Source organism: Pleurodeles waltl, chromosome 5 (assembly GCF_031143425.1).
Source record: "Pleurodeles waltl isolate 20211129_DDA chromosome 5, aPleWal1.hap1.20221129, whole genome shotgun sequence".
Classification (NCBI taxonomy): domain Eukaryota; kingdom Metazoa; phylum Chordata; class Amphibia; order Caudata; family Salamandridae; genus Pleurodeles; species Pleurodeles waltl.
In genome coordinates this window covers 1,510,836,591-1,510,854,422 of record NC_090444.1, presented here as the reverse complement: position 1 = coordinate 1,510,854,422, position 17,832 = coordinate 1,510,836,591, and the positions used below count along the sequence as shown (strand labels likewise).

At 44.9% G+C, this 17,832-nt stretch overlaps 1 protein-coding gene across 2 annotated transcripts in view; it reads left to right on the top strand.

Moving 5' to 3' along the window:
* MCPH1 (microcephalin 1) overlaps positions 1 to 17,832 on the top strand; it is a 1,086,437-nt gene that overhangs the window by 983,201 nt on the left and 85,404 nt on the right. For both annotated transcript variants that reach the window (XM_069235811.1, XM_069235810.1), the window contains exon 13: positions 12,678 to 12,915. In XM_069235811.1, coding sequence (XP_069091912.1) covers positions 12,678 to 12,915 — 238 coding nt within the window. The remainder of the gene's footprint in view (positions 1 to 12,677; positions 12,916 to 17,832) is intronic.

Here is a 17,832-nt window from a genome sequence, read left to right as displayed (position 1 = left end):
TCCAATTATTACTTACTATTCACAGCCCTGAAGAAGCCCCAGGTGAACCCACCACAAGGGGGCGAAACAAGTGTCGGCAGCTACTTTTTCTACTTATCCTCAAATTCTCCATACAGAACAGGTCATTTAAAGTTTTTTAGTCACAACTGCCATAATTAAATGCACTTGAATTCAAAGAACTGGATTTGAAGTATTACTATTTATTTCAAACTGGAATACTCCTACTTCCTTTGAGTCCTTTTCCAAGGGACTCAGCTATGTGCCAGAGGTGTGCCTATTGTGGAACTATGGTACAGTGTTAGGGAAAGAACACAGGTGCAGGGGCCTGGTTAGCAGGATCCCAGCACACACTCAGTCAAGTTAGCATCAGATATCAGGCAAAAAGTGGGGGTACTGCAAACAAGGGCCCAGTTTCCTACATATCTTTATAGCGCAAACATAGCAAACGGGCAGCCAAACACTGTGCAAGATCAAAGACAAACATATGGTCAAAAAGTGACTAGAGAGGTAGCTGAGTTCTGAGTACAAAAGTGTTGCTGTTCATTAGATACATGAAAAACTACCCCCAACTCACAACCATCATCAACAGCACTACCAATATTACCACCCCACACAAATATCAGTCATATCAACATCAAAACAATGCCATCACTGTTACCACCAGCAACACCTACAATATTAATACCACCTCCACCACTAATTCCACCACCACCACCAATGCTACTCCCATCAGCAATATCACACCAATACCAATCCCCACCACAACCAGTTACCACCAATATCATCAATACTACCACGTCCACCAAAACATCACCAGTAACATCACCACCAATATCAACACTATAACCACATTACTACCATTGATATCACCATCACCAGCACCCCTTTCCCTACCAAGCACTGGAAATATATTTTTGCATTCCTATGTTTGCATGCATTGTCACATTAAAGCCAGATCTATTAGCTTTGCCAGTGCTTGTTTTGCTGGTTAATTCCTCTGCACATCTTACTGAAGCTGTTGTACCTCAGACATGAGTACCAAGTATTAACGATGACCCATGGCTGGCTAATTATGTTAGAAATAGGGTCTTTGGTTGACAGTCAGGTTACCCCCTGTTCAAGCAAGGACCCTCACTCTAGTCAGGGTAAAAGAGAATCACCCTCAGCTAACCCCTGCTTACCCCCTTCAAAGCTTGGCAGAGCAGTAGGCTTAACTTCAGAGTGCTAGGTGTAAAGTATTTGTACCAACACACACAGTAACTTAATGAAAACACTACAAAATGACACAACACAGGTTTAGAATAATAAGAAATATTTATCTAAACAAAACAAGACCAAAACGACAAAAATCTGACATACACAAGTCTAGTTATGAATTTTTAAAGATTTTTAAAGATTAAACTCCGAAATGGCGCTACAAACACAAAATGCTTCAATGAGGTGTTAACACGGCATTGTGACGGAGCCGTTCCCAACAATCCAATACCAGTGGCGCCGGACACTGAGTCGGTTAGACCCCCAGGTACAGTACCTTTGGTGAAGAGTGAAAACAATCCGATGCGCAAAGTCGGGGATCGCTGCACCTGTACGAAACGTTGAATCCACGCACTTCGAGCGGCATCGGTCACGACGTGGTGGGGCGACTTCCACAGAGTCGCGGACTTCGGCGGAGTTGCAGCGGTGTCGGGCCTGCAAAGGTCGTCTCGTTCCAGCGAAGTTCACGGAGTCGGTTGCAGGCGGCATCACTGGATTCAGCAGCGGCGTTGGTCCGGAGTCGTCCGAAGTCGATTTCCTTGAATTTTCACCAGCTTTTCCTTTCAAGGGCCCAGGGACTGGATAGGGCACCACTTGTCAGAGCAGAAGTCTCTCCAGAGACTCCACGTGCTGGCAGAGATAAGCCTTTGCTGTCCCTGAGACTTCAAACAACAGGAGGCAAGCTCTAAATCAAGCCCCTGGATATTTCTTCTCAAGATGGAAGGCCCACAAAGTCCATTCTTTGCCCTTTTACTCTGGCAGAAGCAGCAACTGCAGGATAGCTCCACAAAGCACAGTCACAGTCAGGGCAGCTCTTCTTCCTCAGCTCTTCTCCAGGCAGAGGTTCCTCTTGTTTCCAGAAGGGTTTCTAAAGTCTGTGGTTTTGGGTGCCCTTCTTATACCCAATTTCTCCTCTGAAGTAGGCCTACTTCAAAGCAAAGTCTTTCTTGAATGGGAAATCCTGCCTTGCCCGGGCCACGCCCCAGACACTCACTAGGGGGTTGGAGACTGCATTGTGTGAGGACAGGCACAGCCCTTTCATGTGTAAGTGACCACTCCTCCCCTCCCTCCTAGCACAGATGGCTCATCAGGAAATGCAGACTACACCCCAGCTCCCTTTGTATTACTGTCTAGTGTGAGTTGCAAACAGCCCAACTGTCAGACTGACACAGACAGGGAATCCACAAACAGGCAGAGTCACAGAAATGGTATAAGCAAGAAAATGCTCACTTTCTAAAAGTGGCATTTTCAAACACACAATCTTAAAATCAACTTTACTAAAAGGTGTATTTTTAAATTGTGAGCTCAGAGACCCCAAACTTCAGATGTCCATCCGCTCCCAAAGGGAATCTACACTTTAATCCGATTTAAAAGTAGCCCCCATGTTAACTTATGAGAGGGACAGGTCTTGCAACAGTGAAAACCGCATTTAGTAATATTTCACTGTCAGGACATATAAAACACATTACTATATGTCCTATCTTAACCATACACTGCACCCTGCCCTTGGGGCTACCTATGGCCTACCTTAGCGGTGTCTGACATGTAAGAAAAGGGAAGGTTTAGGCCTGGCAAGTGGGTACACTTGCCAAGTCGAATTATCAGTTAAAACTGCACACACAGACACTGCAATGGCTATTCTGAGACATGATTACAGAGCTACTCATGTGGGTGGTACAACCAGTGCTGCAGGCCCCCTAGTAGCATTTGATTTACTGGCCCTAGGACCTCTAGTGCACTTTACTAGGGAATTACTAGTAAATCAAATATGCCAATCATGGATAAACCAATCAACAATACAATTTACACAGAGAGCATATGCACATTAGCACTGGTTAGCAATAGCAACAGGTCATAAAAAATAGGAGGCAAAAAGATTGGGGATGACCCTGCATAGGAAAAAAAAAATACAACACAAGGCCTTCGGAGGCAAGAGGCATTTTCACAAAAGGACCACATTGAAGAAGGGAAGAGGCTTGAAGTTCTTCAAGTTATTCTCACCTTGCCATACTTAAGTTCTCTTCCAATCCCTGAAAACAGAGGGACAAGATACATACATTGCTTCACCTGCAAGATTTTTTTGTCCTCTACTGTTGTCTGTGAACAGATTTGACCCAGTTTATCCTCCCCCCTTGAAATCTGGGCATTTCATAACAAACATAGAGATGTTGCTCATAACCATTTTACCTTTCACAGTGCCCTCTTACGTTAAAGACTAGCAAAAAGTAATATTTTGGAGAAATCCCAGAATGTGAAGACGCAGAAGAAAATGTAGAGAAGATCTTCCTATCTGTCTAAAGCAACATACATACATATATTATTTTCTATAGATAGAACTCACTGTCTGCTAAAATACACCATTTCCAGAATGGATAAATGAGCCTTTGCTAGAGGGGTTGGGAGGGATAGGTACCTACCTTCTTATCTGGTGAGTCTTTCCCAAACTACTGAAATTTACAGTGTAAGCGGTGAAGGTTATTTCTAGATTCTTGCTTCCCCAGGTTAAAAACTGCTGTGAATATTACCTTCGCACGAAAGGAGGCTGGTGCTCTTCTCAGAATTATTAGTAGCAGTGTGTCAGGTACTGGTGGTTGTGGCAGGTACCAGATGCTGGCCCTTAAGAGTCTGGAATATGCTTACATACATGTGTAAAAAATAACCAACACATTGCATTATAATGGACAGTCACGTAAGTAGATATAGAATATGTTTTGAAATATAATAAGGACTATACATGACAGACTATACTCAATGTAATGAGCATGCTGAGTTGCTGAAAAGTATGGGAGTATGTGGCAGAGGAAGTGCAAAAGCAACCTATAGACAAATGAAATAATGGATTTATCCAGGCCAGTGCTGTTTTAAATTATTACTGTGGATGTTGGGCCCTCACCAGGCAAAGTAAACTGAGTTTTGCAGAAGGAGTGCTGTGGACTGAGCAGATCCTAGCGGGCCTGCCTATCTTGCACTGGAGAGGATCAGAAAGGGATCCTGCTCCTGCCAGCCATTTTGGATTAACGCTGCCTGGCTGTGTTGTGACTTCTGCCCAGGGGAGGAGAGGCGCGTTCGCCCAGTGGCTGTGCTCTAGTCTGTGCACCTTTGAGCAAATTGCGGCTGATGGACCATGGAACCCACAAGGGGCCACTAGACTGTTTTCTCCCTCTGGGGCATATCCCTGTTGTGGGGATGAGCGCATTGACTGGAGCTGCATAGGTCCTACTGGAACCCTGTACCTTCCTCTTTGTCCCACACTGGTGGGAGAGCAGCCATCCAAGTGAAAGCATGCAGCTATGTCTGCAATGCCCCCACTCCCTCACTATTCCCTCATAGAGGAGCATTAACTGTGGCTGGCGGTGACGGATTCATCCTTATCTTCATTGATATTTCTATTTAAGTTAACACACACTGCTTGCTGCAATGATGACCAAGGGCAAGAATGGATGAGCAAACACCATGACTCCTCCTTGCTCACTTAAGCCTCCTGACTGCCTTTTGGTGTGAGTGGGGTTGTAGGGTTTATGCACCAGTGGTCCCTGGAGAATTCCTGAATTGTTACTATCTGCTTAGGGTGCGCATTTCGTCCCCAATTACAGTGACTGGTGTGGTACCTACAAGCATTTTCTATGTTTTTGCTGAGGCATGCCTGCAGTCATTAATCTCCATTGCTTTATTCAGTCTGATGTTTCAAGGTCCTTGATCTGCACCTAGCATTGCTTACTTTACCTGGGCCTCCTACTAAACATTCGCAAATGGGCAAGCCGTGTGATGTTTGTGGCCCTGTTTTATCCAAGGATACTCAACAGACCCGCCAGCCACAACCTGCTGAAATGGACGTTGTGGGTCCATTAGCTGTGACAAATGCCTGAGACAATTGAAAAAGCACACTTGATAAATTGCATATGATTTTAGCAGCCATAGACACTTTCTCAGCCCTGAAGGGCAAGATAGATGACGTGAACATTGACTTCATTCTATTACAGGGAAAGCAGCGTAAACGTTTGGAGAAAGGCAACTCTAACACCCAGGCCATTGCAAAGCTGAGCCCTCACACAACAGATCTATCTCAACACATTCAGTTCATCTTTGATTGGCTACACATCATGAAGGACAGGCTCCAAGACGCAGAGGGGCTTGCAGTGATATTACTGGATTCTTTGATAACTGGCTGAAAAAAGGATATGACCTCCTGCTTTCCTATCCCGCACATCATAGTAGAACAGAGTCCCAGCGTGCCATCCCCACCCTCTCCACCCTCCCTCAATATGACAGCCTAGCCAATGGTTGCTAAAGTCCTTAGTTACTGGGACTCCTAGAGGCCAGGAAAAAGGAAACCATTGGGATAAACAATACCAGGGTGATGCCTTTTCTGGATTACACCCTGTCTGGGCAGTGTAAATGCTCCTCATTTATGCAAGTTAAGAAACAACTGCCAACTCTATGCCTTAAATATGCATGACTGTTTCCAGCTAGAATTATCGTCAAAGAAGGCGAGTTCACACACCTCTTTACAGAGCCCGAGGATGCTTGAAACTGTGCTAAAACCTTTGACAAGGGTGCCCTTGGTACTTCTCCTAATTTATCCTCAGCCCCAAGAATAGACCCAGCCTCAGCAACAGTCTAGGCATCACACTGATAGCGATCCAGACATGTTGGTCTCCCTCCCTTCCTAGCCCTGCATAAGCAATGAAAAGCAGTGGAGGTTGTGGCATCCCTCCACAACCTCTTGGCAACCCCTAATTTGAAATCTTCAGACTCCAAAATCACCAATAATCAATAGTCCTCTGAGGCAGTGGAGCGGGTCCTGATGGGTCTAGTAATCACAGCACGTGTGGATGGCTTGCTTTGAAGTGGAAAGCTATTACAGTATCATTCTTTTTCTGTTAATATGCTTCGGATCATCACCTCTTCAACTGTAATCTTTTGCCTGACTGCACAGCATGATGTGCAGATGTATGAGGACATGTTTTCAAGATGTTCTAATACTTGATGTCACTCGTTGCTAATTGTTGATACAGGAAATTTGTCATTTGAGAATGTATTAGATCTTTTGTTCACGGCAAAGCTGTAGGACCATTTCCCATCTGGATTTTATATGGCCGGGCCTGGACCTCTTTTACTAGATAAGCGCATCCCTTCACTATGCTCCTTCATTAATTATTAACTGAGGACCTAGCCTTTATTTTACTGTTAATTATTGTTTGTGGTAGAACTATGTGGGTGGGTACAATCCATGTCAATTTGCAGTGCATATGCTCTTATCCACAATTGTATGTTATAGCGGGCATTCAGCAGTCCGATGTCCAACCCACCATAACCTACGATTCATCTTAAATGTTTATTTCCTAGATGAAGGGGCCCTTCAGAGTGGCCCTTCACCAATAAAAGTATCCCTTTTCCATTTGCGACCCTGTATAAGTAGATTACTTTGAACGTCAAGTTAATGAACTTGCCCCCGAAACAGTATACGTTTTACTCTACCTTGACCTGTTGGAAAGCTCATATAGTGTCTCTCCAGGAAACACACTTGTTAACATCAGCGGTCTCTAGACTTCAACATAAATGGCAGGGGCATATGTTTGGCAGGGGATATTCTGTGTATGCTAGAAGGGTGGTATTGTGGGTAAAGTCTGGTGTTCCGTTTGAAATAGAAACCATACATGTTGATGGTGAAAGCCGTTATGTACTAGCTAAAGGTTGCCTGGTCTTGGGGTTATCGATGCTCCTAATGTTGACTACATTAATGTTTAGCATAGAGTATCACACTGTTTACTGACTGGGCCTCGACCTCCTAGATCTTATGGGGTGGCCCGGTGTAAAGAAATGGCTCCCTGTTGCAGTTACCCCCCACTTTTTGCCTGATACTGATGCTGACTTGACTGAGAAGTGTGCTGGGACCCTGCTAACCAGGCCCCAGCACCAGTGTTCTTTCACCTAAAATGTACCGTTGTTTCCACAATTGGCATAACCCTGGCACCCAGGTAAGTCCCTTGTAACTGGTACCCCTGGTACCAAGGGCCCTGATGCCAGGGAAGGTCTCTAAGGGCTGCAGCATGTCTTATGCCACCCTAGGGACCCCTCACTCAGCACAGACACACTGCTTGCCAGCTTGTGTGTGCTGGTGGGGAGAAAATGACTAAGTCGACATGGCACTCCCCTCAGGGTGCCATGCCAACCTCACACTGCCTGTGGCATAGGTAAGTCACCCCTCTAGCAGGCCTTACAGCCCTAAGGCAGGGTGCACTATACCACAGGTGAGGGCATAGGTGCATGAGCACTATGCCCCTACAGTGTCTAAGCAAAACCTTAGACATTGTAAGTGCAGGGTAGCCATAAGAATATATGGTCTGGGAGTCTGTCAAAAACGAACTCCACAGCTCCATAATGGCTACACTGAATAGTGGGAAGTTTGGTACCAAACTTCTCAGAATAATAAACCCACACTAATTCCAGTGTTGGATTTATTAAAAAATGCACACAGAGAGCATCTTAGAGATGCCCCCCTGTATTTTACCCAATTGTTCAGTGCAGGACTGACTGGTCTGTGCCAGCCTGCTGCTGAGAGACGAGTTTCTGACCCCATGCGGTGAGAGCCTTTGTGCTCTCTGAGGACAGAAACAAAGCCTGCTCTGGGTGGAGGTGCTTCACACCTCCCCCCTGCAGGAACTGTAACACCTAGAAGTGAGCTTCAAAGGCTCAGGCTTCGTGTTACAATGCCCCAGGGCACTCCAGCTAGTGGAGATGCCCGCCCCCTGGACACAACCCCCACTTTTGGCGGCAAGTCCAGAAGAGATAATGAGAAAAACAAGGAGTCGTCACTGGCCAGTCAGGACAGCCCCTAAGGTATCCTGAGCTGAGGTGACTCTGACTTTTAGAAATCCTCCATCTTGCAGATGGAGGATTCCCCCAATAGGATTAGGGATGTGCACCCCTCCCCTCAGGGAGGAGGCACAAAGAGGGTGTAGCCACCCTCAGGGCTAGTAGCCATTGGCTACTAACCCCCCAGACCTAAACACACCCCTAAATTCAGTATTTAGGGGCACCCTAGAACCTAGGAAACTAGATTCCTGCAACTTACGAAGAAGAGGACTGCTGAGCTGAAAAACCCCTGCAGAGAAGAAGAAGACACCAACTGCTTTGGCCCCAGCCCTACCGGCCTGTCTCCCTCCTTCAGAAGAAACCTGCTCCAGCGACGCTTTCCCCAGGACCAGCGACCTCTGAATCCTCAGAGGACTGCCCTGCTTCCAAAAGACCAAGAAACTCCTGAGGACAGCGGCCCTGTTCAACAAAGACTGCAACTTTGTTTCCAGAGGAGCAGATTTAAAGACCCCTGCAATCCCCGCAAGAAGCGTGAGACTTGCAACACTGCACCCGGCGACCCCGACTCGACTGGTGAAGAAACAACGCTACAGGGAGGACCCCCAGGCGACTCCAAGACTGTGAGTAACCAAAGTAGTCCCCCCTGAGCCCCCACAGCGACGCCTGCAGAGGGAATCCCGAGGCTCCCCCTGACCGCGACTGCCTGACTCTAAAATCCCGACGGCTGGAAAAGACCCTGCACCCGCAGCCCCCAGCACCTGAAGGATCGGAACTCCAGTGCAGGAGTGACCCCCAGGAGGCCCTCTCCCTTGCCCAGGTGGTGGCTACCCCGAGGAGCCCCCCCCCTTGCCTGCCTGCACCGCTGAAGAGACCCCTTGGTCTCCGATTGATTCCTATTACAAACCCGACGCTTGTTTGCACACTGCACCCGGCCGCCCCCGCGCTGCTGAGGGTGTACTTTCTGTGTGGACTTGTGTCCCCCCCGGTGCCCTATAAAACCCCCCTGGTCTGCCCTCCGAAGACGCGGGTACTTACCTGCTGGCAGATTGGAACCGGGGCACCCCCTTCTCCATTGAAACCTATGTGTTTTGGGCACCACTTTGAACTCTGCACCTGACCGGCCCTGAGCTGCTGGTGTGGTGACTTTTGGGTTGCACTGAACCCCCAACGGTGGGCTACCTTGGACCCCAACTTGAACCCCGTAGGTGGTTTACTTACCTGCAAGAACTAACAATAACTTACCTCCCCTAGGAACTGTGAAAATTGCAGTGTCCACTTTTAAAATAGCTCTATGTGTTTTATGTAAAAAGTATATATGCTATTGTGATTATTCAAAGTTCCTAAAGTACTTACCTGCAATACCTTTCCAAAGAGATATTACATGTAGAATTTGAACCTGTGGTTCTTAAAATAAACTAAGAAAATATATTTTTCTATACAAAAACCTATTGGCCTGGAAATTGTCTCCGAGTGTGTGTTCCTCATTTATTGCCTGTGTGTATGTACAACAAATGCTTAACACTACTCCTTTGATAAGCCTACTGCTCGACCACACTACCACAAAATAGAGCATTAGTATTATCTCTTTTTGCCACTATCTTACCTCTAAGGGGAACCCTTGGACTCTGTGCATACTATTCCTTACTTTGAAATAGTGCATACAGAGCCAACTTCCTACACCCAGGATCTTCCTACTCACTGATCCACCCAAGGAGCATTGCCGGTCAGCCTGACTTTGCAGCAGCTCCCCCTACATTCTTCTCTGCAGCAGCAAATCCTGTTCAGTGACTCTTTGCAGCAGAGGTATCCAGCCTCCTTGAACCCTCATCGGTCAAAGTCTGTAGCGTCGTCCCAAAGGAGATTTATGACTTCTATAAAGGACACGAAGTCTGAACATAGAAATCTTCACCATAAATTCATCCATTAGCTCCCCTGACAACGCCTCCTCTTTGGACACTGCTGGCTGCCTTTACTACTGAATTTTATCTTCTCAGACATTTTTCTTCAAAATGTTTTCTAAGTCTGAAGGTAAGAAGAGACCAGCCCCAATCCATTTCATGTTTCCGAACCACACTCCATTGCAGTAGGCCATAACTACATGTCCTTGGTTGGTACTTTGATCTTTTGGATGATATTTTTCACCTTAGACTATATAAATTCATAACTCCAGTTCTACTGATTAGATTTGTTTGTCATTTTGTTGTCAAATAATTTTTCACATTTTACACTGTTTTTCTAAATTGATATGGGATTTTAGTTTTGTTGTGTTTTCACCTTGTTACTGTTTATGGGCTGCATAAATACTTACATATTGCTTCTATTTTAGGCCTGACCAAACTACCAGAGGGTTTAAGCACAAGTTAATTGATTAACTTTTTGTGATTCACCGTGACACGCATTGTGGCTGTAGTCGGAGTAGGGTTTCGCCCCCAACCCAAGTTCTCACAGTACCAATAAAACTATGTTAAAGAAACACTGAGACAGTGGGTTTATATGTCTGGCCATAGTTGTTAGGGCAGGAAAGTGGTGTGAGTTTTTCAAACCCCTGAGAAAGGTTTGATTACAAGTGCTAGTTGTTGAGTGCATAGTAAAGGGAGGTAGCAGTTGGGATACGCAGGTGGTATATAAAGGTAACAAGTGAATGTTAGGTAAACACTGGTAAACAACGGAATTGCATTGGTTTTAATTGAACATGTATTGTTAAAAGTCCAATAAAAATGTTGTAAGAACAATATGAAGTAAGAGGAGGACAGGAGCAGGTTAGGGTTTGTTGTTCCTCTGCCCAGGTAGATGGGTTGGAGTCAACTCTGCAAAATCTTCAAATAGATCCTGGTCGACTGTCGCAAGATAATCACCCACGCCCTAGTTACAAGGAAGCTCGACTATGGCAACACACTCTACCACCACACCACAACAAAGAACATTAGGAAACTACAACTCATCCAAAACGCTGCCGTCAGACTGTACTGAACCTCCCCTGCCAGGAACACATCTCCCAAAACCAGAGGACCCTCCGTTGGCTCCCAGTGGAGAAGCGAATCAGTTTCAAAGTACTCACCCACACCTACAAGGACCTTAACAACATCGGACCAGCCTTCCTGAACAACATCTCTTTCCATAACCCCGCCAGACCCCTCCGCTCCGCCTAGCAGGTCCTAGCTACCATCCCAAGCATCCGGAAAACCACTGCCGGAGAAAGATCTTTTGCATACCTTGCAGCTAGGAGAACCTGCCCTCGCACCTCAGACAAAGCCCATTACTCACCATCTTCAGGAGAAACCTCAAAACATGGCTCTTCGTATGAGGCCCATATCCACCACCAGCACCTTGAAACCCTCACAGGTGAGTAGTTGTGCTTTATAAAAGCGGATTGATTGATTGAACCAGGTTGTCGATGGGCTGTGAGGTGAACAAGATGAAAGCTAGCTGTGAGGTCTGGGGACTGGGATGCACGGGGTGTGTAAAGAGGAGCCCAGAATCTTCACAACGAACATGAGACTAGGGCACGGACTGTCAAGCTTCAAATCCCTGTGGTCTTTTATAATATATGACCATATTAAGGGTCTGTGTTTCGCTTCTGTCTTATAGTTTAAATTCATGCTATCCTAGGCTTGCCACGCATCCAAAGCAATCGTGTTTTTACATATAGATTTAAAGGCTTGAATGTAAATTTTTCAAGTCTTGAAGCTGTGGCGTTTTTAAGGTCAACTTGAAAGCTGTACAATGACCTCCAATCATTTATATGTTGAGCCTCTAACAATGAACATAGACGAAAAGGGCAGTCCGTAAAGGCGACAACAAATATTTCAAAATGCATGTTTTTCAATATATTTTAGAAACAACTTCTTCTGAAAACTACTGGATTTGTTTTCATGTTAGGGCATTTTTCTTAGTTCTGGTTATTTTAGTTTCAATATGCTGAATAAATCTATAATAAATGTTTAAGAAACCTGCGGCATAGTCCTGCTTTATTTAAAACCCTAATGTACACGAAGAAAATTAGGGTGTAAAGTTTTTTAATTGAAGGAAACAAATTTAGATAAATATTCTCGTGCATAAAACACTGTTCCAAAAAAATGAAATAATGGTGAAGTTTGAGTCACAGTGACTAACCGCAGTATTTTGGTCAAACTATTTCTGGACACAGTTTAGGTACTGTCCTCTGCATACTTGTCAATGAACACAAAAATCATGTTACAGACGGGTTTCTTGCAAGTGAAAATTGAAACGCTATGCATGAACATCAGAATGACTTGCTAGAAGAAAAAACAGTATGTATTCAATTTCCATCTCATCTAGGAGGTGCTGTTAGAGACTAATGATTTCTGAAGGTTTCGTTAGTATTTTTATTTATTTACTAGATAGAATGTCTCTTATGTGTGTCGACGAATCGGTATTGGTCTATGTTTCACAGATATATTCAGTAGAAACCATGTGTAATTTACACCAGGGTTCACAGTCTGTTAAAGCTGTCTCTGCCATATACATGCTAAGGAAAACCTTGCTTTATGTTATAAATTCCAGGTTTCTGTTATAAGTATTTCAAATAAAGCCACAGATTAGATTACTCTTTAATATGAATCCCTTTTTATCCTTTTTTAACACAGATTTGCAGGTTACAACGACAACTTTCAACCGACGAGTATCAGCTAGGCCTCTTTTCGGGTCAGCCTGTGATGTTCATATCGGCAACATCGCAACCCCCAGGCGATAATCTGATAGAACTGATGCAGCTGTGCGGAGGAAAAGTGAGCAAAACCTTGAGGCAAGCAGCAATTTGTGTCGGACCGTACAACGGAAAGAAATCTGCCGACTTGATATGTGTCTCTGAAAAATGGATTCTAGGTAAGGCCGTGCCTTTAAAAGTACACTGCAAGTAAAACGCCGCTTTTATATTGGGTTGTGTTGAATATCCTTACCGTTACGTTGTTGAAATTAGTCGGGCACCAAACGCTGTGGTGGAAATTCAATTTTTGGCAATTAAGTATATGCATCTGTGGAAACGTAGACTGAACTTCACACAGGTTTGCTGAATATCCTGGTTAAACTGTTGTTTGTTCACCAAAGAGAAGATCCTATCCACCTGCCACAACCTCATCTGAACAACTGTCACTTATTCTAATCATAACTTTTTTTATCCTTTATGGTGATATGTTCAATGTTCCATCTCTTTCCCTCAGATCATGACATGTACAACATTCCATGGTTCCAGAGTCTCTCAGATACCACACACCTCCCTTCTTTCAAATAACATTTTTTTACAAGAAATGAAATACACATTTGGACCTAAATTGCCTTAGGCTACACACATGGGAATGGTCAAACATAGTCACACAAGTATCCAGGTCTTTTTGTTATTGTTTCCGACCTCTGTACTGTGGTACCATGTTCTCTATACACAAAGGAGTCATCCACACCCACTTTCAATTTCCCAGAAACATCAGAATTTCTTTCCAACACCACCACCCTGTTAAGATTCTTAACATAGCTTCTACTTCCACCGCAAGATTGCAGACATCCATGACAGCTTCAGCACCCAGACCCCCCTCCAGCAACCACCAACACCACATATTCACCTCCTACCAACCTCCTGCTCTCCTGGACCCCCGTCTATGACAATGACACCATCAAAATCATGAACACCATCCACTCCGGCTCTCCATCTGACCACTGCCCTCACCACATCCTCAACAAAGCAAGCTCTGTCACCGCACCACAACTACAGAAGATCATCAACAGCTCCTTCGAGTCCGCCACCTTCCCGGAGAGCTGGAAACATGCCAAGATCAGCGCCCTCCTCAAAAAACCCAAGGCGGACCCAAAGGACCTCAAGAACTTCGGGCCTATCTCCTTGCTCCCCTTCCCGGCAAAAGGCATTGAGAAGGCTGTCAACTGACCGCTAACCCGCTTCATGAGGAGAACTGCACCCTTGACCCTTCTCAATCCGAATTCCACAGCAACCACAGTACCAAAACCGCCCTCATCGCCGCCAATGACGACATGAGAACCATACTGGACAATGGCTAAATCGCGGCCCTCATCCTCCTAGCCCTCTCAGCCACGTTCAACACCGTCTGCCACCACACCCTACGCTCATGCCTCAGCAATGCAGGAATCCCCTATTCTACTCGGAGGCCACCAAAATCATCTGCGGCATACCCCAGGGCTCGTCCCTCAGCCAGACCCTCTTCAACGTCTACATGGCCCTGCTCCCTAACATCGCCAAATCCCACAACCTCAACATCATCTCATACGCCGACGACACCCAGCTGATCCTCTCCCTCACCAAGGACTCCGCCAAGACCAACCTCCATAAAGGAATGAAGGCCATCGCCGAATGGATGAAGAGCAGCTGCCTCAAACTCAATTCTGACAAGATGGAAGTCCTCATCTTTGTCTCCACCCCCTCCACATGGGATGACTCCTGGTGGCCTACCACTCTGGGAGCCGCTCCGACTCCCACAGACCACGCACGCAACTTAAGATTCATCTTGGACTACTCATTATCCATGACCCAGCAAGTCAACGCCATCTCCTCTTCCTGCTTCAACACCCTCTGCATGCTCCGAAAGATCTACAAATGGATACCCACTGAAACTAGAAGAACAGTCACCCAACCCCTCGTAAGCAGCAAACTGGACTACGGCAATGGCCTCTACGCAAGAACCACAGCCAAACTCCAGAAGAGGCTGCAACGCATCCAGAACGCCTCTGCAGGCCTCATGCTGGACATCCCCCACCACTGCCACATCAGAGACCACCTGAGAAACCTGCACTGGCTCCCAGTCAACAAGAGAATCACCTTCAAACTCCTCACCCACGCTCACAAAGTACAGCACAACGCCGGACCAGAATACCTCAACAGACGGCTCTCCTTCTACACCCCTACCTGGCATCTCCGCTCTGCCGACCTTGCCCTTGCAACCATCCCACGCATCCGCAGAGCTACAACCAGTGGTAGATCATTCTCGCACCTCGCCGCCAAAACATGGAACACTCTTCCCACCCACCTGCGCCAGACCAAAGATCTCCTTACCTTCAGGAAACTTCTCAATACCTGGCTGTTCAAGCAGTAGTAGCACCCCCCCTCTTCTTCCCCCCCCCTCCTTCCCCCCCCCCTCCTCAGCGCCTTGAGACCCTCATGGGTGAGTAGTACGCTTTACAAATTCCTGATTGATTGAAGATTCCAGATACGGTGATCTTGTGTTTTGATTGCATTGTTGAACCTCTTAATGACTCATATTAGCTTGGTGAACATTGTCCCATCACTACCTTTTGTAGGTCATTTAATTACCATGAAATCCCCAACTTTTACCTCATTTCTCTTTGCCACCCTACTCACGTCTCAATTATTTTCCCTTTTATTTAGTTTTTTTGCCTCCCCATCTTTCCAAGAACTTTTTAAACTTCATTTTCCTAACTCAGTTTCATACTTGTTAACCCACGGTGGTTCCAGTGAAGTGTTCAGAAGCTTTCACCTAAAGAGTTTGAAAGGTGTTTTGCCAGTAGCACTATGAGGAGAGAATCTGTACATTTCAATCTTCTTTTATACTTCCAATTTCCAATCCATACAATTTGACTTGGCCAAGACAATGGTTTACCTAAGAAATCTATCCAACCTCTCAACCATGCCATTAGTTTCTGGATGGTATAGCGCACACTTCTTGTGTTGTATTTCTTTCTTGTTAAGAAACTCTTCCATTTCCTTAGAGACCCCATTATCTGTGAGCAAAGTTTCTGGGTATCCTTCTCTCACCATGAGTTCTCTCAAAAACATGGTAACCAGCCTGGTTTCTATCACATGCGTAAAACAAATCTCCGGCCATTGTGAAAAAACACCCAACACCACTGTTACATACACTGGTTGTCCCCCACCATGAATGGGCCCCAAAATATCTAAAGCTATATCCTTCAAGGGACCCCCCGGGCGTTGGGGTGTTACTTATTTGGGTGAGTGTGTTTTTCCACATTGTAAAACTAACAAGAAGCTTGCATGAAAAGGAAAAAAAACACTCTGGTTATGAGACGTGTAATGAAAAAGTAGGCAATGATAAAAGTTTCTCAGATGCAGCTTCCTCCAGTTCTTGCGTGACTACAGTAACGTTGTACTGTACGTGGTCTTATCACAGATCTTTTCCCTATTCCTTTCCACTCTCCTTTTTTCTATTCACGTATCCATATACGTGCACAAGAAGAAAAGTATTTAAGAAGAAAATAAAAATATAGAGAGAGAAAAAGTAAAAGAAAAGGAAACCATAAAAAACACTTACCTGAAAGGGATTTCTTTGTTTTGTTTTTTCCCCTTCGCTCGGGCCACAGGACAACGAACCACCACTGAAACCTCTGGGAACCTGGGAAAACACAAGAACAGAAAGCAGAATATCAACTGGAATAATCAAGTCTTGATAAAAATCCCTACCATAATTGAATAAAAAGAACCACAGCAAATCTCTATTTCAAGACTATTTCTTTCTACACAGGCCGAAGTAGTATAACCCTCCTTGATTAGGGTGGCGTCCTGTGACACACTCCAAAACATTTTGAAAGAACAGATCCCTGTTACCGATTGGACCACCCAGTCTGTACTAAGACTATCACTTCATACAACACTTTATCTGAGTTTAGTTCCTCTCTCCATCTCTGTTCAGAAATAATCTCACATTCCAATTCACACTCCTGCTCAGTATCTTAACCTGACTGTTCAGTGCTCATCATCTCCGTGTCCTTTTCCGGAATGAGTCTTGAAAGTGTGTCTGCAACTCCATTTTCAACACCAGGGATGTATTTAGCTTTGAAGTTGTATTCCTGGAGGGCTATCACCCATTTAGTTATCCTTCCCAAAACTAAATCTGAACCCTTTTTATTGAAAATTTCATATAGAGGTTTATGGTCGGTTCTGATTTCAAAACCAGCACCACACAAAAATGTCTTTAATTTCTTTACTGCCCAGTATACCGCAAGAGCTTCCCTTTCTACTCCTGAATAACTTGACTCCGCATCTCTAAATCCTCTGTAAATTAACCTAATAGCGTTCATACCATCACATGCTGCCTGTTGCAATACTGTCCCCAATCCTTTCATACTGGCATCTGTGGTGATAATTGTTTATTTCCTTTGGGCCAAAGTTTTTTCAAATTGGGCACCGCACAAAGTTCACCCATTATTTTTTAAAACTCATTTTCACAATAAGCGTCCCAGAGAAATTCAACTCCCTTACGCAAAAGAGACCTCATATTAACACTGAGATCAGCAAAGTTCTCAACATATTTGCTATAATATTCCACCATGCCCAAGAACTTATCAATTTCTGCTTAGACCTAGGCAAACTCATTTTCCGAATTGTCTCTACTAATTCAGCTTTGGATTTTATACCATCACCAGTAATGTTGTGGCTCAGATAATTTAAGGAGTTAGTATGAAATCTGCACTTTTCCAATCTTAGTGTGAGATTATTTTCATCCAATCTCCTTAACACCTCCCTAAGGTGTGCATTATGTTCCTCATCATCCTTTCCAAAGAGAAGTACATCATCTTGATAGGTATACACACCATCTGTTCCCTTCAAAGCCTTTTCCATCACACTCTGAAATACTGATGCGGTAGATACTAAACCAGAGGAAGCCTAACAAATCTGTTTCTACACAACACATTTGTTCTCTCCCCTTTACTAGAATGGGTGGGTTGCTATTTGGATCAAGTATTACACCTAAATCTCCTTGCTGCAACCAACTAATAATGCTGTCTCTTTTTTGTGAAACATAT